The sequence below is a fragment of the Phyllopteryx taeniolatus genome, chromosome 2 (assembly GCF_024500385.1).
Source record: "Phyllopteryx taeniolatus isolate TA_2022b chromosome 2, UOR_Ptae_1.2, whole genome shotgun sequence".
NCBI lineage: Eukaryota > Metazoa > Chordata > Actinopteri > Syngnathiformes > Syngnathidae > Phyllopteryx > Phyllopteryx taeniolatus.
This window is the reverse complement of record NC_084503.1, coordinates 36,665,081-36,693,015: the sequence shown is the minus strand read 5'-3', so window position 1 is coordinate 36,693,015 and position 27,935 is coordinate 36,665,081. Positions and strand designations below refer to the sequence as shown.

The 27,935-nt window shown below is 41.0% G+C and overlaps 1 protein-coding gene across 4 annotated transcripts in view; it reads right to left on the bottom strand.

Moving 5' to 3' along the window:
• Positions 1–2,404: 2,404 nt before the first annotated feature.
• Positions 2,405–27,935, bottom strand: part of hipk3b (homeodomain interacting protein kinase 3b) — a 40,915-nt gene continuing 15,384 nt past the window's right edge. Inside the window, exons 3-17 of one of the 4 annotated variants that reach the window (XM_061766037.1) lie at positions 22,893–23,016; positions 16,092–16,211; positions 15,909–15,995; positions 15,332–15,516; positions 15,096–15,255; positions 13,290–13,413; positions 12,313–12,434; positions 12,049–12,173; positions 11,588–11,755; positions 10,994–11,323; positions 10,773–10,919; positions 10,419–10,666; positions 10,162–10,213; positions 9,150–9,295; positions 2,405–8,333 (exon numbers count right to left, since the gene is read on the bottom strand). In XM_061766037.1, coding sequence (XP_061622021.1) covers positions 7,804–8,333; positions 9,150–9,295; positions 10,162–10,213; positions 10,419–10,666; positions 10,773–10,919; positions 10,994–11,323; positions 11,588–11,755; positions 12,049–12,173; positions 12,313–12,434; positions 13,290–13,413; positions 15,096–15,255; positions 15,332–15,516; positions 15,909–15,995; positions 16,092–16,211; positions 22,893–23,016 — 2,668 coding nt within the window. In that variant the 3' untranslated portion in view covers positions 2,405–7,803. The remainder of the gene's footprint in view (positions 8,334–9,149; positions 9,296–10,161; positions 10,214–10,418; positions 10,667–10,772; positions 10,920–10,993; positions 11,324–11,587; positions 11,756–12,048; positions 12,174–12,312; positions 12,435–13,289; positions 13,414–15,095; positions 15,256–15,331; positions 15,517–15,908; positions 15,996–16,091; positions 16,212–22,892; positions 23,017–27,935) is intronic. The other 3 variants (XM_061766038.1, XM_061766040.1, XM_061766039.1) reach the window with 3 other exon arrangements.

The following is a 27,935-nucleotide window of genomic DNA, read 5'->3' as shown; positions in this document are numbered from 1 at the left end:
CTCTGGCGGGATGACCGGGGACTGATTTTGTCCTGGTTGCTCCTGCCTACCTCCTTGTCTGGCTGGGCTCCACAGACTTCGTCCTCTTAACGCAATTCACAAGTTAGCGCACACAATTTTCTCAGTGGGGACAAAAACACAGATTCGGTTTCACTTGAGGTTTGGGGGGTTGGTTAGTGGTGGTTGTCGCGGGGGAGTCTGCAGTGCAGGAGTGTGCCGTGGCCCTCCATGAGGCACTACCCCTCCCCCCCAATTTGAGTGCATTCATTCATCATGCACATACATTTTTTATGGTGCACTCACAGGAAGATTCCTGAAGGTCATTTCTGCCAATCTGGGACTTGGTAGGGGTGACCGGACAGAAAGTACATTTATCACACAGGTGGTTCGTCTCCTCACTAGTCTAGGTTTTGTGTGCTTATGGGGCCTGGCCCTCATTGGGAATGGTGGTATGGATAATGTGCGCTGGGACTGCCCCGTCCCCCCGCCTCCCAGCGCCTGCTCGTTATCTTTGCGTGTTGTGCGGTAGTGGCCCTCGGGTCTTTAGGTAGATGGGTAGTGCTTTGGGGTTGCCCAGGGTCCTCTGGGGCATGGCTGACCAGGATGGGCGGGAACTGTGGTGGGTGGGGGTTCTGGCAGTTCCTTGGGGCTTACACACCCAGCGCCAGCACCCATGCGGTCTGCCTTAGTGCATTGGCTGCACCTGATGGGGTGACTTTCTGGGCATCTGGCGGTTCCTCGTTGCTGGGGTCTCATTACCTCCTTGGCCTCTGTGTCCTAGGGGTTTGCCTAGCTTGGGGGTGGTGTGGGCTGAGCACCTTTCTGCACTTGAATAAGGTTGGCTGCCTGATGCTAGCCCAACATATCAGTAACTACTGCGACCCAATCTTCAGTACTGGTCTGGCCCAGAATCAGTGCTGCGTAAGTGTTTTCAGCCAAAACTGCTCTATGTATGGATGCGAGGACTCCCGGGTTTTAGGGTGGAAGGGGATGCATGTAGTATAAATTCTCATTAATACACACTAATAAAACATGTATGCTGCAAGATTAAAAAAAAAAAAAAAAAAAAAAATGCATGTCGTATCTTTATTGGTTTCTTACCAGTCTTGGCATAAACAAGATAAAAACACGAAGACATAAAAAATAATTTAAAAAAAATAAATACCTGGACCGATAGCACAAAAAGGGGGAAAAGAGACCTAGCGTTCAACAACATAAGAGCGCTTGCACGGCCAATTGTTAAAGCTGTGTTTTTCCATCTTTTTTTGTTGTTGATGTCTGTTAATAATTTTTATGTCACATCAGATGATGGTTTAGACACAAATCAAAATTATCTGATTGCAAGAAGCCATGTCACTGTGTTAAAGCATACAGTTTCTTTCCAGATAAGAATCGCAAATTGTAAATCTCTGGCAGGCAATCTCATGGACTAAAATTAGTTCTTGGGAATTTTTGGATTACAGTTTTTGGAGCTGTAAAGTTATGTGACTGTTGTATCAAGGTGAGGTCAGAAGTTTTATCAGTTACCCAAATGTGTTTCATTAATGTCACTTCAGTTTTGATGTTACACAACAACGACCTTCGTTACATGCAGGCGCCTCTCAAATTTTTTTTAATATCATTGCAATGTTAATTGATTTTTGTAGTTCAAATTAAAAAGTAAAACTAATTACATAATTCATTGAAAACAGGAAAATACTTTTCAAAAGACAGAACCTAACTTAAACACCTCACTTGTTAAAAAAATAAAAAAAAAATTATTGAGAAGGTGAATTTTGTGAACTGAAGTACGGAAATAACGTTTTCCACGTATTCATATTTATTGAGATGCACCTGCATTCACATGCAAAGTGAATGAATTAATTTTCAGGTTCTTACTGTCATCTTCATAAAACCTTTATTGACAGTACAGTGGAGGCAATGTAAAAATTCACAACTAATATCTAGCTAAGAAAAGTTAACCACGGAAAAATAAAACTAAGTAAAATGAAAATAAAGTAAAACTGCTCACCCTTTTTAAGATGTCTGAAAGACGACGGAAGAGGGAACAGGAGGGTTTGGATTATGATATTGTCACCTAGTTGAGTTTTATAGGTATTGTTGGAATTAATAATTGTAATGTGTCACACAAAAAAAAATTGCAAAAAAAAAAACTTATGTCTCAACATTTGCAGGCACCATACATTACATCAAAGTTTTTCTTTTGTTTGTTTTTGGTTTTGTTTTTATTCTGGGGTAAAAATAGTTTAAAACTTTTGTGGTTCCACTGTGCAATGGAAACATTAAAATTGTCTTTAAAATTGCTACAGTGGTAAAGTTAGTGAAACAGAAAATGTGACTCATTGGCAAAACGTTTGGCCATGACTGAACAGTCAAACCAAAATGAATGATCAAGCAGACAGAACTGAGTCAATCGATTTTTTTTAATTCAAAGTGAATCTTAACAATAATACACCATTTATAAGTCTTACTTCGACACTCACCAAAAGAGTCACCTGGAAAACCCGCTTAATGTGACTAAGTAGAGAAGGCTTGGTCACACCTAAATCACTGAGAACTAGAGAGGAAACACTAACGCAAACTGTAAAGAGACATCACATCCATAATTAGTTTCCCAGTCCTCATACTGTAAATATTGCACAGTGCAATTGCTACATGGCAAACTAGTGTAGCACAAACAAATAAAAAAAGCAAAACAAATGAAAAAAAAAAACAAAGCCACAAAATAATCTACAGGTGTTTAAACAGTAATAGCTCAGATTTCATAATCATGTGTATTTGATGAGCCATCTAGACCGATAATTCCATAACTTGCAGCATGAATTAACTCTGCAGAAATAGATGAACACAAGCTAGAACAAAATAGAGATCAGATCAAATCAAACAGTAACACAATAGCCCATTGAGATTAATACAGACCCTGAATTAACAGCGCTAAAGGATAAAACCGCAGCAGAGGATTTTTGTTTTTTGTCATAATTCATAAAATCATTACTATCATAGTTTAGAAACTGTTTTATCTGTTAAATGTTACACAAATCCTCCAAAGGAAAAATAATATTTCTGTAAAGCAAGGTGTTGGTGAGGTGTAGAATTGAAAACAATAGCTTTCGTCTCCTTTTGTGTCACTTTGCTGGTGAATACTTTGGGAGGAACCACAACACGCATTACATTTCCCATGCGCATTATTGGCAAACTTTTTCAAGCAGTAATCATCTGCAAAGTTCACGTCTTGTTTTCGAAAGCTCTCTCGTCCAAAATTATACTAGAATATAATCAGTAACAAATAAAGAGAAAATAACCATATAAGTGTTGAAACATATCGCGCAAGAGAAAAATCAACATGCAAGAAGAGAAGTTCATGATTCTTCAAAGCCAGTGTTACCAAATGTGCTCTGGGTGCTTGACGAAAACAAAGCAACGCACATCCAAGGTCATGTAAAGTACAGATCATCTAAGAACACTTGTGTGGTGCAATAACGGCAAAAATGTTTAAAGTATTGCATCTGCTGTTTCAAGCCAGAGTGATGATCCAAAGACGTGTGACATTATTATTATTATCATCATCATTAAGTGTATTATTATTAGTACAATCCACCACTATGCACCATCCTCTGATATTTCTACAAGCTGATCAGAGAACAGGATGAAGTCTTATCTTGGGTTTCTTTATTTTCTGGTCAGTAAGACACTTTGAACACTCATCTCTACGGAGTAAAGTCTTGGGACACACCTCCTGATAATCAGTCAACAATTGGGGTTAGACAAGACCCCTTAGTTCCCTCTAACTCTTAACTCGTTTTACCAAGACATTTAGACAATTACATTTTTTTTTTTCTTCATTAGGAACAGATGGGGGCTCTTTCCATTAGCGACGCACAAAGCAATGTCCTGGGCTTTGGCCTGGAAGAATGCCAGATACCTGACCTGAACCTCATCACACACTCAACAGTAGCCTCTTTTACACAATTTTCAAAGTTGCTAAAATGCAACGGGGAGACCAAATGGCCTTGCTGGCGCTGATGTCATCAATCATCTATGGATGATGCATACATCTGTGGGATGCCACGTCACAGGGAAGGAGCAGCGGCTCTACTGAGCCCCTCCTGGATGACCGAGCTTCTCACCCTCTCCCTAAGGGAGAGCCCGGACACCCTGCGGAGGAAACTCATTTTGGCCGCTTGTATCCGGGATTTTCAATTAGATCGGCAACTCGGAGCAGTTTTTTCACCTCAAGCAGCTGGCAAAGGTGAAGCCTTTTCTTACACAGCAGTACTCTGAAACAGGAAGCCATGCCTGCATCACACCTCAGCTGGATAACTGTAATGCACTTTACTTTGGAGTCAGCCAGTCCTCCCTCAAACATCTCCAGTTGGCTCAAAATGCTGCCGCTCGCCCCTTAACTGGAACACGTAAGAGGGAGCACATGACTCCTATTCTGGCCAAACTCCACTGGCTGCCTGCACACCTAAGAGTTAATTTTAAGATTGTGCTATTTGTTCTCCAATTGCAAAATGGTCTCTCCGAGCTGCTCCATCCCTTCACTCCTGCCCGGTGCCTCAGGTCAGATGACCATCTGCTCCTGGAGGTACCAAAGTCGAAGTGGAAGCTCAGAAGGAATAGGGCTTTTTCGGTCACTGGTGCCAAATTATGGAATGATCCCCTGGTGCACATTAGACTAGCGCCACCGCTGTCCATTTTAAAAAATCCATTTAATTCCATGGGGATCAACGCAGCCTGACAATTTAGCCCTTATTTTGATTATTTTTGTTACTGTTATGTTCAAGAGTTTTATGTTTGCTTGAGGGTCGTCCACTGACCAAAGGGGTCGGCAGTTCAAATCCTGGCTCTCACTAGCCGCTGTCGAAGTATCCTTGTGCAAGACACTGAACCCTAAATGGCCTCCAGGTCAGCATTGTAAATGAGAAACTGCTCTCAATTTCATTACCTGGTTAAAAAAAGGAAATTAATTATTTATGTGCGATTTTTATTCATGTACAGCACTTAATTTCAGTTGCGATTTTTTAAGAGCTTGATAAATAAAACTCAGTTATTGTTTTCTGTTACAGCTCTGATGTGGCCATTATCTCTGTGTAAAAGAGGCTAGTGAATGTGAGCCAGGCAAATGGGGTGGGCCAACGCCATATTTTCTGCCATTTTCACTTCCTGAAAGTGTCCCAGTATTGGTCCGGATATGGAGTACTAATAGACTTAATGGATTCTAGGCCTTCCTCCTTCAATACGCATTGAGCAATGACCACCTCGAATGTTCTGAATCTCAAGGCACATACACAGTGCTGCTCACACTGCTTCAGTTTCAATCAGGACCACAAGACAACAGCCGCTTTCCAATTAAAAACATTGAGACGAGCGGGGGCAGCGATCAGAACGCAAGGCAAAGCTGATATTCTTATAACATTGAACAGATAAAAACATTTTAATCATAAATACTAGGTCAAATCAGTTCATGGGGATGAAAATCATTCATATTTGGGCACGTATTCTAATCCGCCTTCCTTTGTGGTGACTATAAGTGACAATTTTAACATGCACAATGCTGTTTTTAATCTGCCCTCTCATGGGACTCCTGCACTGGTAGAATATTGTTAACGTACAAGTTAAATTGATACTGCAAGCTACAGTTTTTAAATGTGTACGAAACGTCAATATTAAAACATACAAAAATTAAGTTACACATCGATACATCATTTATATGCAGTGATGAGCCCGAAGGATAGGTCGAGTTGAATAAAATACTGATGCAAAAACACACGCGCACGCACACCCTGAAAAACAACAAATGCAACTAGTGTTCATTATCAGCAATACAGTAGTTACAATGACACTCCAAATAGGAACACGAAAAAACTAATCAAAACCACTTCTATTTTAGATAATTAGGGACCTACACACACACACAAAAACGAAAGAAAGAAAAAAAAAACATTGTAACGCTAGGTTCAAACTCAGACAACTCCCCTAATTTCACAGCTATGGAAGTGGCAATCATCATTTAGCAGCTCATCTATGATACATTCAAGAAAGAAATGATACGACTCATTAATTGCCCAATAAGCTAGACAAAACCTCGGCCGTTTTTAAAAACATGTTTGTTTGTTGTTTTTTTAATCCACCCCCATTTTACTACTACGTTCTAAGGTTTACAATAAACAGAGTAGCTACCTTTCTCAGGAAATGAATTACAGTCTTTGGTGCTGCCAAGCAACTTCATTTGAAATTAAAGACAAAAAAATATACACAAATAACTAACGAAACACAAAAACACACACAGAATATCTACATATATAGATATATGGTATATAGACTGGTGACACCTGCTCCCACCATATATATATTTATATATGTATATATATCCTCCCTGACGGAATGTTTAAAAGAAGCAGTCGACACCGAGAAGCCTTTAGCCATCAACAAATGTAAAGGGCAAAGTTAACTTTGTCACACATGCATAAATGAGGGAATTGCACACGATTAACTCACACCTCATCAAGCATTTGTACTAAATACTCTATCTCTATAATATATTTCCATATATGTGTCTATATCGAACACTGCATGGTTTGCTCAGGCTTAGAAAAATCCATACCGTGAATTATTTGCATTGTTTTCCTTACCTCGTCAAAGCCATGCCCACACACGTCTAAACATCGAAGAAACAAAGTGAAAACACTCAAAATGAAAATACGGAGAAGGGTGGGGAGGGAAAGACGACTATTTAGATTGTATTGCAGTTTTGTCAAACAGTACAAATACTGTTAGTAATAAGAGTTTCACTAAGTAGAAAGTGATTATCAAATATGAAGCAATACTCAGTACTTGCACTTTGTACACTAGATCATTCGGACAAACAAAAGTTGTTTTTTTGTCATAATCAAACAGCAAAGCATTCGCAACAGCACAGCATGCTGTTTTTCTTGCATGAACGGAAAAGGAACTTACGACACACTGAAATATACACCGACTCCAAAGTATAAGCACCGCTATCTGCGATACATCACATCCATGCAGGCTATGTGCATATAAATATACTCACACATAGGATGCATCGAGCGATTGGAATTTCAAGTGCTGCAGTCCAGTACATTAATAGTCTTGTATATAGTCATATATAAGTAGTAACATTAACAATATGTAAGGCACTATGGCTGGGGACAGTTATACAATGCAGCGAGTCTTGTGACACAAACGATAAGAGCAACGTCTATGCATCGTTCAGCTTACACTTTTGCTCATGCAAGACCACATGCAGCGTGAGGAACGACCATATTTAAATCGCTTAATTGACTTTTGACATTGCGAACACCGAAAGACATTGAAAAAGTACAAATACTCGGAACGCGGTACAACATACACTGTAGACGACATCTGGCAATCTAGAGCTAGAGACTGGGATGGCTTTACAAATGCGGATGTGTCTTGCTCATGTAAGAAGGCAATATAGAAAAATAGCTGGGATCGGGGGTGCAACGTCAAACTATTCAACAACACCCCAATTATTTACCTGTTTTGAGGAGTATTCGTAAAAGATCCAATGCAAAGGTATATCAAATGTGCAAAACACATTAAGTGTGACTTTAACTACTCATTCATTCAATCATTCATACATTATTTCCTTCAGATTTTTTGCCCAAATCTCAAAACGTGTTTTTTTTTTTTTTTTTTTTTTTTTTTTTTAAAGCTTGAAGTTCAATTACACCCAAGTTGACATGATTCAAAAAATAGCTTGCATTCTCTGTGGTTGTGCCATGGTTTTTGGAAATGAAAAACCATGTTGCTTGTGGATTAAGACAGAATTTGCCCCGTGCACTTAGCCCTCGGTAGTGAAAAGAGTACCTGGGCACCCATGCTCAGATGTAGGGGTACTGGTTTATTTTGGTGGGGCTGAGTGGGAAACTGGCGTATGCCGGCGAGGCAATGTAGGAATGCGGGGGGAAGAGGGGCTTGAATTGGCCTTGGGGATGCAAGGTGGGGGAGGGCAAAAGCCGGTTGATGCCCACTGTGACCTGATGCACGATGCCTGCTGGGTGAGAGATGCTGTACGCGGGCTGAAGGACGGGACGCGTGGCACCAGGGGAGGCCAAGAGGTGGGCCACGGGCGCAGCCGTGACCAGAGGACCAGACGGGGGATAGGACAACAAGGTGGGTTGGGAGTGCGGGTGCCCCCCAAGGTGGGGATGGCCTGCAGAGTGGTTCGGACTGCTGTGGGACAGGGTGAATGCAGGCCCGTGTATGGTGGGAGGGATGAAGGCCTGCGGTCTGCGGTGGGCAAAGTTGCCGTTCCATTCCTGGTGGCAGGAAGTGAAATGTTGGACCTGGTGGAAATACGGATCAGGTTTCAACAACACGTCGTGCCTTTGTTTGCCACTAGATGGGGCTGTGCCCAAGGTTTTACATTGCAAGGAGCGAAATAGAATGCAAAGAAGGACTAAACATGGCCAAGTGCACACCAGTAGGCATCATCTAATTAGTGGGTCTCAAAACGCAAAGTACCACCTCAAATCATATTTACCTCTCCAAGTACCAGCATTAAAATTCAATGAAGTAGTTGGCCTAAGTGATCATCAAAAAATGCAGAAGTTTATTATTATAAGGTGTAAGCCACTTTAACATTATGCAATTTGAACATTACCACTGTGCTTAAATATTGGGAAATTAAAAAAAAAATGTACTTCAATACTTATTCAGTTAAAATGTATTGCACATAAAAGTTCAAGATTAAATGTAAATCTATTGCACTGTACTTAGGTTAAATACAACTGAACTGTACTTAAAAAATGAACTGTACTTGAAAAGTAAAATAAAATACACTTCAAAATGTCTTAACAGTCTATACACATGACCACAAACTTATTTCTAAAATTTGTGATCTTATCTTCTTTCTTATCTTGTAAATGTAAATTGAATCTGTATTTAACTCAGTGATTCTTTTGCATACCACTAGTGGCACTTGTACCACATTTGGACAATCACTGATCTATGTTACATTTCTGTTATATTAAGTCAAACTTGTTTTTCTTTACTCATCCTTATTCTGGGAAATATCCAGCAGTCAAACAACACCTTTACTGGCATGCGTGCATGAGGGTGTGACAGTGTAATATTGGACGCATGACGCCGCAAGTTCTCACCTGCCCAAAGCCAATGGGTTGTTGCTGCTGCTGCTGGGGCTGGAATGAAGGGGTGATCTTTTGGGAACGGTTGAGAAGAGGAGTGGAGTGGTGATGATGCCGCCCAGAAGGGCCTCTCCCTTTGGGCTGGTATGAAGACTCCAAAACTGCTCAAGAAGCGAGGGAGAAACAAACAGATGAGGACGATATTCATATCTTGGATAAATGAAGAACAAAAAGAGCAAAACCATGTAATTGCTAAAAGTAGATAACTTTAAACAACAATTGTGGCAGCAGGCTTTATCAGTTGTCTGCTATTTTAGAAGTTTGATCAGCTCCAAATTTTCATCGTGGCAGCATCGGACCTCTGAATGTGAGCTCTATGATTATAAATAGACGTGTTTGCGGGATCAAAGAGGAACTGGTAACTAAGCTCTTTCATAGAGCTTATAGTGAGGCCAGATCATGAGCTATAAAAATAGCTGGTAGCCCTGGAAGAGCAAAATGTGCCCTTTTATGTACGGCCGCAGTTGCTGTTTGGAGGTGAGACATGACTTTGACATGAAATGTGATATGACTGAATGATTTCTGTGAAGGATTTATATAGCAACCTGCCCTAACCCTTTAAAATGTAAAAATAGTGTGTGTGTGTGTGTGTAGGGAGGGTTGGGCGGGGGGGGGGGGGGGGGGTGTTAAATAAAGTCAGTCAGTCAAAAGACATTGATGTCCCACTGGCCACAGCTGTTATAAACCCTACTCATGGCGTGTGCAAATCCTCTTTTACAACAGAATGAATTAAATATTCAAACTTTTGTGTTGATGATAAGCCAGGAAGCGTGTTTACTGGAAGGCATCCATGTTTTGAATATTTCATTCAAAGCAAATTCCACATGCCATGTGTAGCTTTATGAAGCTCACACTCACACAGATACACAGGCGAGCTGTGTCAGTTTGGAATTAGACTATCGGCAGAAAATAAATATCCATTCCAGAGATGGGCTCAGATAAATCAAGTCAGGTCACCCATAATCACCTGGGAGAACCTCTGTGGCCGACTAAGATGGCGTAATCCCAGGCCATGTGACCTGTAGAGCAGACAGCAGCAGTGGTGACTAGACTTTTGAGCTATCATGACCTAGCACTCGCTGCTCTCCTGTGTAGCTAAGTAAGTAATTCAGGGTTTATTACTCACTTTGCTATATTAACAGAGATCACATGATTCAGTGCTACAAGGAATATTAAAATATTTACTGATGCATTAGTTATTGTGCTATATGTGGTCAGCATTACCTGTGTTGCCAGGTGTTTCACTGACGCCAGTGTTGTTGTTCTGTACCCTCATTGGAGGCACTGCAGCCGTACGCACGGCTGGCTTGCTGGGCTCGGTTTCCAGGGCAACGCGTGTAACACGAGGCTTGCAGTTCTGATTGCTGTTTGCGATGTAACACCGGTCGGGGAAGGGACTGTTGTTATTGCCGTTGGAAGCAGGTGAGATGTCCACTGTGTCGCACCCACTCTCCTGTTCATCATCAAACATACTGTTGGCGAGAAGAGGAAAAACGTGACTGACAACACTTTGTTGTGTTGACTAATGCCAAACCCTGATACTTGAGCCTTTGTTGTGACAGCCTGTATTGATCATACCTGTTGGGATGTTTGCAGGGTGACGTGCTGGACTGCACGGAGGCCGAGGAGCTGGTGCTAAGCGTGCTGTCGGGGCTACTGAGGGAACAGACTCTCTCCATATTAACTGTGCTCTGACATGCCTCGCAATCAGCACTTCCTTTACATCTGACAAAGAAAAGGACATTTACGACTGAGCCATAGCTCTTTTTTGCTCAAGGTACCTGGCAGTTTGTACTCACTCGCCCATTGCGTGCCTTTGTGCGCCCTCCTCTTCATCACTACTGATGCTGATGACACTGACAGATGGGCTAGTTAGTTCAGAGATCACCATGGCATGCCGCTGCTCTTGCGAAACCGAAAGCTCCTCGCTGTCCGGCTGTACTTTACAACAGTTGTCATCGTCTTCTTCGGCCTGCTCCGTTTCCTGCTCCTGTACGACAGCATGCCCCTTTTTAGGGCACCTAGCATCTTGCTCTGACGACTCTTCCACATTCTTTGCTATATCAGCCATCTTTGGGGACTGGCATGGTAAAGTTTGGATGTTTGTGTTTTGGGAAAAGCTGCTGCCTCTGCGGGAGGAAAAACACACCATAACATCATGAAAAGCAGCACTGATAATAAACTAAAAACTTCATTGATACACCTAACATCTTTATTAATGTGATGATAGTTTGCATGATGCAGAATGAGAGGTGTATTTTATATTCTGGTTACCTTATTTAGCACCATAGGAGGGGCCAAATAGTAGCAGCACTACTCAATCTAATGCAGCGTTATCTGCTCATTTTAATTTCATAAGGCACACACTGAATAAAGCATCTCGCATGGCATACCTGTTGGTACAAGGCTTCGCTCTCTTGTTGGCAGCGGGCTGCGGCCACACCACATGTGCAATGCCTATATTTATTGGCTGGTGGGCGGGCATGGTCATTTGGTTGGTTAAGAATGGCTGAGGGTGGGCAATCATGGAGCTGTAATGGTTACCATGGGGACGCACTTTCCTGCGTTAAGAAAACAGAACATTGCACATTGAGCCAAAAGCCTTTAGCACCATTACTGACAAAATGGTCTCAGTCCCAAAGGACACGCATATGACTCACCAATCATTAATATTCAAGGGACACAGCTTTCTGTGTCTGTGTTGTAGCGCAATCAAATCCCCACACGAGAGCAAAACAACTTAAGCTAATGATACCCTCACTCTATATACTGCATGAGACTACGTATCAAAATTGTTTTAAAATGAGTGCATCGCAGTAGAAAGTATGACTAACATAGCTCAGCTTTAGCTTACCCCCAGTCACCCACTCTCGGTGGGCCCGCCACTGTGTCAGATGCCAAAGTGGTTGGCGGTGGGGGAACTGATGTCACCTGCTGCCAAGTGGGCACCAAAATCTGCTGGGCTCGGTTCGACCAAGCCTGTTTAAGGGTAGATAATTCAAAGAAGCCACATTTATCCCATGAGTGCTCATCTTCAAACGCAATTTTTATTTAATTCAACTGACTGACACATTATAGCCTAATTGTGTCTGATGTCATAAATGTGGGACTGCAGTACCTGTGTGATTACTCCTGGCCTGATTTGGATGGGCTGGATTGGGGGCGCTTGAGTGACAAGAGGCACAGAGGCCTCCATTCGAACAGAGAAGCCAGCTGGTTTCACAGTGTTGGTTGGTATTCCTGCAAGGATAAAATACAGAACACTTGGTTAGAGTTGTTTTGTTTTTGTTTTTTTAAGTGTGAGGAGCATGGTTCTACACCTGCTCCATATGCAAAGTGCCTTTAACTGTTGTGAATGGGCGCTATAGACACAAAATGAAATTGAAAGGAACCAGAGATATGTACAAACCACCAATTCCCTCCAAATTTGACATTCCCAAAAAGCTGGGACAGGGGCATGTTCACCACTGTGTTACCTAGTTTTCTTAAGTCTTCCTGAGCCCACATGGCAATGTCCTTTACACAATGATGTCGGTTTTTAATGCAGTGCCGCCTGACGGCTCGAAGGTCACAGGTATTCAATATTGGTTTTTGGCCTTGCCACTTACATGCAGATATTTCTCCAGACTCCCAGAATCCTTTGATCATATTATGGACCACAGATGATGGAATCCCTAAATTCCTTGCAAATGAATCTCGAGAATTGTTGTTCTTAAACGTTTGGACTCTTTGCTCATGCAGTTGTTCACAAAGTGGCCCCCCTTTCCCATTCCTCATCTTTCCCATCTTTTGTTGCCCCTGTCCCAGCTATTTGGGCACATGTTGTAGACATCAAATTCAAAATAAGAGAATATTTTCACACACAAAAAAATAATAATAATGACGTTCATCAGTTTGATCATTAAATGTCTTTGTATTGTGTATTCAATTGAATACAGGTTGAAAAGGATTTGCAAATCATTGTATTCTGTTTTTATTTATATGTTTTACACAACATCCCAGCTTCATTGGAATTGGGGTTTGTACAAACCGAAAATAAATTATATCACCAGTACAATTTGTATTGTAGATAAGTGTAAAATGTTCACATCCTACCTTGAATGGTGGGGGGACATAAAATGAGCGCCTGTTGAAATGAATCGTTGCCTCCAAATTGTCCACTTCCTGTTTGTAATGGTATTGCAGGGTGCAACACTGAGGGGGCAGATGGTGCTAATGCCTAAAACAAAACAAAAAACAACAACAAAAGTGATTGAACCACACCCAAAAATGTATTTACAACTTTAAGAACAATTGAAATATTGATAATCTGAATTAAATGTAATCTAAGGGAGACTAAATTGTGCCTTTGAGACAAGTTTTGTGCACATGCCACTTAAGCATGTGCCTCTGCTTCACTACTTACGCTGGCTATCATTTACATTTATTGGACATTAAGAACTGAGCCTATATTGTTCTGCAACAGCTTCCGCACGGGTGCACATGATTGTTAACCCTAAGCCACATGTTAGAAGATACAAGAACTACATTTTAAGTCCTTAATAGCGTTAAACGGAACATAGTATGAATAATTGACTTTTTAATTGCTTGTATACAAACAGTTGGGTCTGTGGAGTGCCTGCCCATCCATCAATTGCGAAATTAAACAACTAAGTAAATGTGTCTGGGACCAAGCAGTTCTGAATTTCAATGAATTGTGACATCACAATTTGTGACATAATACCACACCACACTGAGTTTCTCTGCCCATGACTTGCCACCTAGGCTCCGCAAAGATCCGCCACTGTAGAGCTTCGGCTGGACTACACTGTCCGAAATACTATGTCAAGTTCAAAACGTAAGCAGCGCTGTATTGAGTTTTGCTGAATGCATACATTATAATGCGTTAGCAAACAGTGTTCGCTCCTAATAAGTGGTATATACACGAATGTTCATTGAAGTCAACTGCATGTGACGCATACACATATCCACGCACTAATTGTAATTCACAGTTTGACCTTATTTAGACTCAGGGCTCAGCAACGTACTCTGCTTTGGGCCAGCCATAATGGGGCAGCGTGAGCAGTGGCTCATCTGCATACAGCAGAAAACTGTTGTGACTTGAAAACATGAAAAAATATGTTCATATTTTTATGTTTCCAGATAGCATTTATTGAATCACAGATTTGGAGACTTGCATCATGAAGTGGCACTGACAAAAAAAGGGTCAGCTCCTTATTTCTCCTCAGCAACAACAGATTTGCACCGTTGCCATGACCTCAGCAACATGACGTGATTTTGTTGCCATGACAGCAGAGCTACATCGCAGGAGTTGTGCAAGTCTGCATTTATGAAGGCAATAAGGGTAAGGAGCTTTTTAAACGTTCAGACAGGATGTTGAACATAGCATTACATCTATCCATTTTCCGAAGCGCGTATCATCACTACGGTCGCGGTCGTGCTGGAGCCTATCCCAGCTGGCCCTGAGCGAGAGGTGGGGTACACCCTGAACTGGTCGCCAGTCAATTGCAGCATAGCATTACATTTTCTTTGTATTAACTTCATTTCCAATATATTTTCTTGATAAAGTCATCATTTTTCTTTTCAAAATCCACGGCTGAAAGCATAACTGCACAGCATTCCAAAATGCTGCTGTTTATTTTCCTTAATAGTCAGTGCGATTTACAGTGAATTTTTTTTTTTTTTTAACTCATCAACAACCAAGTTATATATTGGCCATCCACCACCCATCCTGAGGAGTGTGGCATTCATTAGTGGATAAAGCTACTTGAAAATGTATCTTCATATAGTCAAGTGATCCAAACACAACTATGATCTTTTTTTCAATGAGAAACAATGGATTACAATTAGACACAAGTATGGATAGAAGGTTGTAATGTAAACACGGCAAGGATGGCTTACTTGAGGGTGGACAACAGTCATTTTGTTGAACGGGTGGTTAACTGTGGCTGCAGCAGGAGTGGCCACAGGTCTGACGAAGGGTCCTTTACTTCTGTTGGTTCCCTCATACGTGTTGGGACGGGTTGAGCAAATATCCATGATATGGAAAGACGACTTCACACTGTGTGCAAGAAAGGATGAGATCAAAATGATGTGCAACATGTCGTCACATCTGCAGAAGTTTCACGTTGACTCACTGGTTGCTATGAGGGAAGTCGAGCAGGTGTTGCATTGTCACAAAGGGGTGACTGAGCGCTTCAGCGGGGGCGATCCTCTCCTCTGCATCGATGAGCAACATTTTCTTCAGCAGACCCACAAACTCCCGGCGGTCTGCTTTTTCTGCGAGCAAGTCGCTGCCTTCCAGATTCATCACTAGGTTCACCTGGAACACAAATATTGAAATCAACTCACCATTTTTTAAATGTACACTTTAGCAACTTTAATATTATTATAATACAGTAGATATTTCCAGAAATTATAACTACTGACAGCAGTTTATGTTTAAAATAAAAGCGACCTGGACAATCACGTGGTTGAGTCGGCGTTTTCTGTCTTCAAGTAAAGGATAACTAAAACCTAAAGAGGATTTTTTTTGTCTGTTTAATGTCTAACTGTGGAGAAGTTCAGATTATCAAGTGTCGTCACTCCCGCATTAACAATATGTGTATTCCGCTTTTCTTTCCACTTCCGCAAATATAGAACCACATCCTCTCAACATTTGATGTTGAACTTATTTGAAAGTTTCCTGTTAGTAGTCAGAAGAGTTGAACATACATGCACCATGTCATCCAAATAGCTGAAGATGTACTTCCTCGCTTCCTTTGATTTCATCCCCGTCTCGGCCTCATGCTCATCTGTAGACTGTGGAGACAGAATATGTTTAGTTGTCGAGTGTCAGTGGAGTCAAACAGGAAAAAGAGGTGACACGGTTTTATTGTGTGTCGAAAAACTGTTCACCTTTATTCTCCAGACTGCATAAGGCGAGTCAGACTCTCTGCAAAAGAAACGTGTTGTCTTCGTCCCGGCATTCAGTAAATGTTCTCCAGGCAAACCTTGTGTCTGAGAAATGTAGCGAATCTTGTTGGGCAGAAAGGAAGAGAGAAAAAGTGACAAGAATAAACATAATTCTTTTGACAGTTACAGTGCGGAAAATTAAGGCATCAAAATTCACATTCATATCCAGACACAGACACTGGGTGCAGATTGTCTACGTCCGGGCACTGACTCAGAGACCTTGAATACTGCAGTTCATGTGAAACAGTTAAACCCAAATATCCATGTGCTGATGTCTGACAGTTGTCAGGGTCTTTGCATCTTAGCTGTGATAACAAGGTCCTCCTGCGCTAAATGCCAGTTGCCTTGCTTGGTAATAATGACTCTTCGGTGGAGTGTGTGACACACACACACACGCACGCACACACACACACACACACACACACACACACAGAGTTATGAGAGGAAGCCACTGAGAAGCCTAGCTGACGTCAATCACACTCAAGTGTTAAGGACAACAGGCATTACAGATTCAAAACTGCAAAGGGGCATAGAGCCACAGAGTGAGAGAGATCTGTCACACGTTGTCAATCATTGTAGCACTATTATAACACTTAATATGATAAAATCCTATTATGTCACACTATTTGTGTATGCCAGTATGGCAGAAATTAAATGCAACATTGCTACAAGATCAGCTTTTGAGGATCATGTTTTAGAAACTGAAAAAACATCAGTAGAGTGGAGGTGGTTTACAAAATAAGAATGATATGGGAGGGGAAAGTCTTTTTCATGGCAGGAAAAACAAGGCTATAAAACAAACTAGGATTTGAATGTATAAAAACAGTGCTGAGAGTTACATAATTGTGTAAAGGCACACATAGAAAAAGGCAAAAAGATTACAAGAACCCTAGATTTAGGTGTAAATCATCTGTATTTGCATTGTTCAATCTTGACAGTGAGTGATCTAATAGCCAACAAGCTTCGGGGAAAGCATTTCATTGTAGAATCGTTCAGCGAATAAAAATATCATATACTTTTGCTCTTTGAACCTTAAAGAACATGGAGATTAGCGTATAATTGACTGAAAGACACACACACACAGTCTCTGCCCTCCCTGAATGTTCTTTAAACTGTTTAATGACACCCCAGGGGTAGTAACACATAGTAACACATACAGACAGGTAATATAACAATACTAACAGGCATATATTCTTCCTAATCTGTGGAAAAACGAGTTTAATTGATGTTTTATCATGACGTTTTTGTGCTATTCTTTTTTACTTTACTGCAAAAATGTAGCTCCGTGCATGCACGTGCATGCATTGCACCACACTGCCCGTAAGAGGCCAAGGCGCGCATAGCAGGAACAGCAGATACAATCCTTTTTTCCCTTGACAGTTTGACATGAAATCAGAATAGAATTTTCCTTTTTCAGGTCAAGTCGTATTACCAAAATTATTAATATTTGCTAAATGCAAAATATGTATTGTTTTTATGTATTTATTGTGTATTTGTTTTATATTATTATTTTTATTTATCATCTATTTATTTTGTGTATCGGCGGATCATTTAAAAAAATAAAAACACTCTTGACTCGGGTGCAAAAAAATGTGATCGGGACATCCCTATTAATTTGTTTTGGATAAAAGTAAAGCCTTCTGGTTTATTGGTTGATGTGAATTCTCAAGATGTACAGTAAATCAGAATAAAATATTGTATAATTATGTCAGATTATGCAGCACGTGATAATAAGCACATATAGAGTGCTTATTTATTAGACCACTATATTCTAGTATCCATCCAGTATAAAAAAAGTGCTTTAATGGGACTCTATGACTTTCAGTGACCTTTTGAGGTTTTACCATTTTGACCAGGAATGAGGAGTTTTCCAACAGAATACACCTTTTTTATCCAAATTCGTTCACTGGGCTTCTCCAAGAAGTCAGAAATTAAGAATAACACTCAACCACAAACAAACACAATAATAAGAGTACAGGATAATAACTACAATTTGACATGATGTACTTTACGATTCTTTTAGGGTTTTTTTTATAAAACAGTAAATTAGAAAATTCACGGATAACAATAACTACATTGTAGCAATAATACATCATTTGGGTTAAAGAGCTTCTACATACTGGTGTTTTAATCATTACATAAACATGTAAAATGATTTTGGTGATTACCAATTATGTTAATTTTAGGGGAGCTGTGGCATAAAACCTACATTGGGTGGAAGTCTAAATTTGTTCAGCAATGTACAGTATGTTAACAAAAATGCTTTTCCATGCCTCTCATATCATGATCACACTGGCAAGGAATACATGCAATACGGAGCAGTCATGTCAAAGTGCAATAATTATATTTCTCGTTTCTTCAGCAGCACTGTATGAAGAAGTCCACACAATAACAAAAAATAGCCAGCATGTGTGGGTGGCAAAACCTTCCCTTCTTTCCCAAAAGGCTTTCCCTCAGACAAAAAAAAAAAAAAAAAAAAAAAAAAAGACATTGACCGAGTGACTGCTCATATTTCAGTAAAACTCTTAAGTAAGGTCACTCGTAAGTTGAGGCACCACTGTATTAAATGTGCAAGTTGCATGGACCAGACACTGACTACCAAATATAAGAGTCAGAACTCCTGTCTCTCAGAGCTTGTCTCAGTCAGTTGTGTGTTGAAACAACACGGGCCGACGCATGCAGGCAGATGCATATTCAAAAGTGGTTTTTAAAAATACATTTTAGAAGTTTTCCGTGACATCTAAGCTGTTAAAAATAGGACCAAAAAAGTAAAAACCCTATTTAACATAGCAGACAACATACTGGTGTCGGGCACAAATCTTTTTGTTCAGCAAATAACATTGCATCAGAGTAAGCCATTTTTAACACTTTAGATTAGTCAATCATTTGTACATACCCATATGGGGATAGACCAATAGTAAACTGATCAATTTTGAACATAAGTGGTTTTTTGGTTGGATGATTTAAAAAACAAACAAACAAAAAAAACACTAGATAACTCGTGTCGTTTTATTTACTTTAGTATGGCCCATGGAATCCATATACACTTGCAAAAATGCCCTTAGATTCTTCAATTAATCTAAAATATGCTTTGGATTATTTGAGACAAGTAGAAAGCTTTTAATATTCACAACTAGAGCACTTGTGCAACTTTGAACCCCTTTCAGACTAGACAGCCTATCATGGACTCTCAAGCTTTGCTACCGAAATTAAAAGTGAACTAAAAGGTGGTGTAATTTAGGATGAGGAAGGTGAGAGTGAGAGGAGTTCGAGAGTCTGAGTTATAAATACAATATGCTGTATAAGATGGAACCAGACCCGGTGCAGAAAGATAAGTACAAAACGGTACGGATTTGATAGCTCTAGCCAGACAGCCCCCCTGCTCCCCATGGCAAGTGGATGACACCTCACACCAGCAGGCAGCTGCCTCACTGTGGCCTTTTTATTTTAGTCAGAATCCTATTTTCAGTTTGTGTATTCCCTGTATATTAACACAAGTTAATATTTCAATATTCACTTTGTACAGTAGTGTTCCCTCGCCACTTCGCGCTTCACGTTTTGCGGCTTCCGTCCTTTGCAGGTTTTTCCAAAATATTCATTAAAAAAACAATAATAATACAGCCATATCGGCAGCCATATTGGGGAAAGACGCGTTGTTTCATGTTGATGTGCGCGAGAGAAGTTTTCCCTGCATGCCAAACAAAGAGATTAGTTGACTCAGAGGCTTTGTACATGCCTGCACATGCCTGTACTGTACGGGCACTCATACAAGGCGCGTGATTGGTTCCCGGCGCGACATCGACCAATGAGAGCACGAGTGGATTTATCCCATGAGCTGATTGGCTGCGCATCATCGCAGCCTCACCCAGCATCTTCCCTTGTTGTGTCCCGCCAGTCTCGTCCACGCTGTTGTGTTCGCAATAACTTTTTTTGTTTAAGCGATAATTTTTTTGATTAGTTAAGCGAGCCCTTACAATGCCTCCGGGGCGCCCAAGAGGAAGAAGATGATGACCATCAGCGAAATGCTACTAGAAATGTACTAGAGCGGCTCCAACTACCGGAGACAAATTCCTTGTGTGTTTTTTGGACAAACTTGGCAAATAAAGATGATTCTGATTCTGAAAAAGTGAAACTTTTAGATTTGATCAAAGAGGGCAGAAGTTATGCATTTGTGGCACGCCATTATGGCGTGAATGAATCTACAGTGTGGTACATAAAGAAAGAGAACGCAAACATCCGCAAAACTGCTTCAATAACCTTCAATAAGGAAGCGAAACGTGGTAACTCCGCGTAAGAGAATTGTGAAAATGGAAGCTGCATTTGCTGATTGCAGGGAAAAGACAGTGAGTTTGGACACTAATATTATCAGGACAAAATTAGTGTATAGTAAATGTTAATTACTGTATAAGGTTTTCTAATTAAAGATTTAAGTAAATACGTGTACTGTTGTAATCTTTGTCTCAAATATGTAAAGTATAAATACTGTTTACATATTTTAAACATTCTGGTACCCACATACACAACCACGAAAATTCCTAGGTGGGAGGTGCGGGGAGGGGGGAAACCCTACTTCGCGGTTTTTCACCTTTCTGGTTCTGGTCGCGATTAACCACGAAAAACGAGGGAACACTGTATAGATGTTTTATTTTAGTTGTTTTTATGAATAGTTTTAATTGGAGTGGGTTTGTTTATGTGCAACTTCACCAACCTTCAACAGCATATTTGTAAAATGTATTTGTTTAAAGTTAGTGGGAATTATTTCAAAATGTATTAATAAAATTAGTTTAAATCTTTTCTCCAAAATATAAAATTCCCTCAGAACAGGTTGTGACAATTGTTGTGCATAATGGGTAAAAGGATGGCAAGGGGAAATCAAAATCCCGAAGGGAACAGTAGTTGCAAATTAATTAGCGGAGGTCTGTGCTGAGTGCCTGTTTGTTCTAATTTTTCTCACTGCTTCTTCCTTTGGGTGTTAAATCACACCATGGGGCTACAGTTTACAGTGTGTCCTTTTCAAGCTACAGTGCTCAACATAAATTAGTACCTGCCTTTTGAACTTTAAGGCTTTTATCCAATTTTAAGAATTTGATGACAATTAGATATCTGGGTTCGAATGTTTTAATCCTAAATTTGGCTTTGCTAGACTTATCTCCATGTACTATTTTTTGCAATATTTAATTCATCTATTAGAAAAATTACATTTTTTGTGTGTGCATTGACAATTGTCAGTTGCAATCCATAGCACACATTTTTGGATGTAATTTGTAATATAGTATGCCATAGAAAATACCTGTTGTACACTCATTTATTTTGAGCACTGTACATGAACGTAAATAGGTCACTATCGAATACAGAATCCTTCCTAGTGTAATGGAGTACCGTAGTATACCCGGAACTTCAAGTTTACTACTGCTATTTGAATACAAAGATAATGCAAGGAAGCAGAATGCAAGGAAGCAGAATGTTAAATGCAATGTCCCACGTGCTGTGACATAATCATATTTACATCAAGGGCCCACTCGTGCCACAAAGAGCATTTCTGTGACGCATTTGGACTCCCGTGTTTTTCAGTTTCATTTGATAAACTGGTCTGTATTTCACAAGTTCCTTCTCACCTATAATCTCGCTTCCTTTTCAGTCAGTCTCACATCTCCTATTTTTGGCAACCTTTTTCTATCCAGCTTCATCTGCCTATCTGAGACCAGACACCAAGGGGTCTCTTCTTGAAGTGAGGATGCTCCTTAAATATCCCTAAATCATCTTTATTCCATGTTGCCTGGCTACTCCAAAATGAGATTTTCATTTTGAGACCTGTGTTGGTTGAGTGATGTCAAATCCGTTTTAGAGTTCTTGAGTGATTTCTCCTTCCCCTGACCTGGCGATAATAAAAAAATTAAGGCTGGTCATTAAAGTACTTCATGGGTGTCAGTGTAGGTTGCAGGGAGGCTGAGCATCATTCAAGTAGGGTGCAGTATGGCACACAGAGGCTTTCAGCAGGCTTTGAGGGAACAGGGGAAAGCGGCTCAACGTAAGCCCTACTCAGTCTGGTCCCCATAAGACACTGTCAGGGGTCCACTGAGAGGAGCAAAACCGATTTCTGCTCAGTCTCGCCGATACCACCTGAATGCTAAATTTTAAAAAAAAATGCACTCTCCTACCCAATAAGGAAGGTACATTTACTGTTTCTAATATAAAAATATTCCAGAGATATTTAAATAACAGGGTTTTCCATCAGAACACTATAGCATTTTAGTCCTAACCATAAGCCATCTCATCACATCTCCAGATACATTCTGCATAATCAAACTTGAAGGAAATATTCAAAACTGCATAGAATGGAAAATAAGAATCACTGTGGAATGTCACGTTTGGAAAGTTACATGAACACTGGAAAAGAAAACTAAAGACAGAGGAAAGAAAGGGGGAAATAAATGGAAAAGTGGAAATAGGGGGACGTGATGCTGCCCAGACATGGACAGTGAACCGTTGGCTTGGATGGAAGATGGGGGAGGAAGGGCGAGAGTCCAACTATTTTTAGCTTTGCCTTTCTGAGTCAGAGAGCAAAGGTGCCCAAATTGAGGGGAGATCCACAAAAGAGCCAGAAACAAAAAATCTGACTCCAAAATACAGGCTCATATAGGACCCCCAAAAATCATATGCACGATAAAATAAATATACAATATCTTAAAAGTATGAAGAAAGTCCGTGTAAGCGAAAGACTGTCGTGCGAATATGGTTGCTTACCTGGTCATATTCCAGGGCACCCGGGTAAAGGGGCCAGCCGAGGAAAAGCTCAGCTATCACACAGCCTAGGGACCACATGTCTATGGCTTCACAAAATGGCAATCCCAAAATAATCTCTGGAGCCCTGCAGAAAACACAAAAAAACAATTACATTCATGGGACTATATTAAAATGTAACATATATTAACAAAAACTGTCACTGGGCAATCTTCAATTATAGAACCCCAAATCTGACACTATTACATATCTCCTGTTGGCAATTGCTGTTTGGAGAAGATAAATACTCATAATATCATAGAATTCCGGATAATGGCTGTCAGAATAGCACGCATCATGAGTTGAGCCAGAATGGCCACGCATAAGCAGGCTGGACCAGTAGGTTAGGAGGTCGGCCATGCTAGGATGAGAGCAATGACTGTTATATTTCCTCTTCCCTGACGGAAAAACAGAATTACTATTTCTTTATTTGCATGAGGCCGTCCTGTTACAACAAGTGAATCTTTGAGAAGGCTAAAGTGAAGAGATTAAAAATGTTTCTTTCAGTTTGTTTTCATGATAATTATGTTTTTGGGTGCAAAAAAAGTAGTGGACATTTAAAAAAGAAAAAAAAAAAAAACACTACCGCTGTCAGGTAAACAGTGACAATGGTTATGAAAATGGCAGACGAGCACCTGTATTAAGTGCTCAGAGGCGCAACCAAAACAACATTGTTAGACCATACGACTGCTGTTATGTTCATTACCTTCCCCAACAAAATGTATTTTATGACACCTCTATGAGGGGAGTCGCATTACGTACATACATCAAACCAAATAGTGTAAGCACGTGGGTGTTTTACATAGTGACATCAACAAAGGTTTTTCAGTCATTTTTATAATGTCTGTGTGAACAGCGATTGTAATATAGTCATAAACCCATGTTAAAAAAACATCCCCGTTTTGTTTTTTTCAAGATTCTTGTCAAGCAATTGCACCTTCATCAGTAATAAACATTTTAATCTAAAGAATTATTGTGTTGGTTAAGTAAGGTTAACACATAATTGTGAACCATTCATATAACAGAAAACTAACACTATTAGCCCAAAACTGGTTTAAAGAGAATGAAAGAAAAAAAAAAGACAGACAATTTTGACCATGCGGTCAAAACAAACGCATACCAAAGCTGGGTCATTTAGAAACATAGGGAAAAAATACCACAGGGAGTCAGGCCAACAATTTTTCATCCCATCAGCATTAGGGGAGGATTTTTTACAGACTAAAGCAAGTGTTGGGGGTGCACTGGGTGGGTTGTGTAGTCCTCCGTGCAGGAATACTTCCAGTCAAGAATACTACATTATACGTTGGCTGGGAAGAATGGGGGGGTGGGCCAACTGGGAACCACAGTTGCAACCAAAGCCCTATACCCTCTAGTGAAACCAAATCCATTTTCCATCTTGAAAATATGACGTAGAAACAAAGGAGCCACTGAATTCGTGGAGCGCCATGACTCCCACACCACTTGCAAAAGTCGATATATCAATACCAAAGTATGAGAATGAGATGTGCAATGAATCGAATCATATTGCTCTTCCATGTCATTATTTAACAATTAACATGTTAACACGATGCATACACATTAAGCTTCAAAGAATGACAAAAATGTTAAAATATAACATGGTTAGTTTTTTTTTAGTTATTGTACACGTACACCTCAGCGAAGCAACTTGCAAAAATTTTATCCCTAGTTTGAAACACAATCGTACAATGGCTATCTTTCATGATTTTCCTCAAATGTTTTCATGTTGAAAAGATGGCAAAGTACAGGAGTTTCAGCCCAGATGGAACAGGAAAGTCTGAGAACTAATTTATATTCATATCCTCTAACCGACAGCTAGCGTTAACTCCTTGACAGGTGAAGCTGTACTGAACAAAACAACCTTCATAATGTTTCAAAAACGTTCAGCTTTCATAACTTGATAAGCACTTGCGAAGGTACCAGGAAATGAATGAAAACAAGCTGTCAGTTTTGCGTACTTATATGCTGTGTCTTGTAAGATGCAGATTTGTTGTGAAATGACAGAAGCAACAAGCCAAATGGTGTCATGCATGCGCCTTAAGTCATGACAGCCCCGCCCCATAAAGCGCGTCAGTTATGTATGTAGCACAATTATTTTGGTTTCCGTTTACAGAAATTTAAGTGAGGCTGTTATCTCACACTCCAGAAATAGTTCCCTCATCTTCTCTCCAGTGTCCTATCAGGGAGGAATGATGTGTGAGGTGGAATTTGGAAACTATTTTCGGAGACACAGGTTGACATGCTGCCACATAGACAAGCTAGAAACAGAGTTAGCCCATGATGGAAGCGGGAAGCCTTTCTGCGCATCTCTTCCGCGAACCCTTATTCCACACACAAACTTTCAGGTCATTCAGCATTATTAAGTGGAACGCAGACAGCAGTTGCACTGGGATCAGCCTAGGCCTTGGATTAAGGGTACAAGGCTTTGGGCGAGTGTGACCAACGTAAACCTCTTAATGTGCTGACATGGAGCCAAAGTCAAAGAAAGATTTTTGTCCCAGTTCAAATGGACTTGTTTTTTTTTTCTCCCCTGTTTTTTCCCCTGTACACTCATTATATTTTGAATGAATGATAATGGACCTATGGACTGATCATCAGAATCCTCTTTATTTGCCAAGTACAGTGTTTGTCAAAAACACGCAAGGAATTTGTCTCCGGTAACAGAACTATGGACTCAAATGAACCAGGGTGTCCATGGGGTTTCATGTTATGCACACCATTGTGTCTCAATTGGAACATTTTAGAACCAATTTTTCTATTTTGCTCTGTTGATTCCATCAATTATACCTATTCTAGCGGGGTTTGTGTCACTGTCACAATGTGTTCGTTAGTGAGAGTGCAAAAATCACTTAACCGTGGTACACGGTATAAAGAATGAACCCATTGAATTTGGGCTCAAATCTGAAAAACGGTACAGTATACTGGGTCAGCTGTATTGTGTCAGGCAATTGTTGGGAAGCCGTGACCAAGTAGTCAAGTCCCCGCCTGCCACTGTGGGGGTTCCGGGCGCTACAAGACGACAACTGCTCCAATGTTTGCGTTGTATTAAAAGGACACATTTTGTGAATACAGTAATCCACTGCATATTTGTTTTTGTGCTCTGATGTCTTCACTCAGAGACAAGCATTGTATGTCTGTTTAGTTTAGCCTGGGTTGTTGGACGTTACAGAGAGTCTTTGCTGCATGTGCGTGTCCACCTGCACTTCTGGTGCATTTCTTTTTAGAAATCAAATCATCTGTAAACTGTTAATTTTTAAATGGTAATGCTTTAAGATGACTTTGAAATTACAATAAACTCTTTTAGTATCATACTTTGCACAGCTGAAACTATGGCTGTTCACGAAAGGGTGGTGACTCAAATTGGGATTCGAATGGGGGTGGGAAAGCGATCATCGAGAATGAGAATTTTCTGACTCGAATCAGAACAAATTTTAAATTATCATCCTGCAACTGCTTGCTGCGACATATTAACAAAAAAAATCACAATGTTTAGCCTTATGGCTGACATTGTGACTTACTGCATATATGCTCATTTGTACAGTACTGTTGTCCTGCAGTTAATCATGGATCACGGAGCCGTGCCTGAGGACCTGCAAGGATGTTCATGGCAGACGGCGACCGTGGCAGAATGAATGGGATAAAGTTGTGCAAGATTCGACACTGCTTGGCAGATGATTGACAAGAGCTGTCCAGCTACAGAGGGGCAAACAAGTATTTAGTCAGGCACCAATTGTGCAAGTTCTCCCACTTAAAAAGATGAGAGAGGCCTGTAATTTTCATCATAGGTATACCAATGAGAGACAAAATGAGGAACAAAACAAAACAAATCCAGAAAATCATGTCTGATTTTTAAAGAATTTATTAGCAAATAAACCAAAACCCCTATGAAGAATACGTTATATGGATCAAGGTTTCCCTTTCCCGGACACGGCTCACCAGGGCCCCCCTCTGGAGCCAGGCCTGGAGGTGGGGCTCGAAGGCGAGCGCCTGGTGAGCGGGGCTGCACCCATGGGGCCCGGCCGGGCACAGCCCGAAAGGGTACCGTGGGTCCCCCTTCACCGCCTGTGTGAGGGGCTGTAGGGGTCGGGTGCAGTGTGAGCTGGGCGGTGGCCGAAGACGGGGACCTTGGCGATCTGATCCCCGGCTACAGAAACTGGCTCTAGGGACGTGGAATGTCACCTCTCTGGCAGGGAAGGAGCCCAAGCTGGTGTATGAGGTTGAGATGTTCAGACTAGATATAGTGCCTCTGGATTGGCAGACTGGGGTGGTGGTCCCCCTTTTTAAGAAAGTGGACCGGAGGGTGTGTTCCAACTACAGGGGGATCACACTCCTCAGCCTCCCTGGTAAGGTCTATTCAGGGGTGCTGGAGAGGAGGGTCCGTCGGGAAGTTGAATCTCAGATTCAGGAGGAGCAGTGTGGTTTTACGTCCTGGCCGTGGAACAGTGGACCAGCTCTTCAACCTCGGCAGAGTCCTCGAGGCTGCATGGGAGTTTGCCCGACCAGTCTTACATGTGTTTTGTGGACTTGGAGAAGGCGTTCGACAGTGTCCCTCGTGGAGACCTGTGGGGGGTGCTTCGGGAGTATGGGGTACCGAACCACCTGATATGGGCTGTTCAGTCCCTGTACGACCGGTGTAAGAGTTTGTACACATTGCCGGCAGTAAGTCGGACTCGTTTCCAGTGAGGGTTGGACTCCGCCAAGGCTGCCCTTTGTCACCGATTCTGTTCATAACTTTTATGGACATAATTTCTAGGTGCAGCCGAGGCGTAGAGGGGGTCCGGTTTGGTGGCCTCAGTAGTGCATCTATGCTTTTTGCAGATGATGTGGTTCTGTCGGCTTCATCAAGCCGTGATCGCCAACTCTGTACCATGCTTGAGCGTAACTAAGACACTTTCAATATCAAGGCACAATACAAATTGCCGAGTATGAGTGACCTAAATATGGGAATGTTTTTCCTTTTTCTTTTATTCATTTATTTTTTTGGGTGAG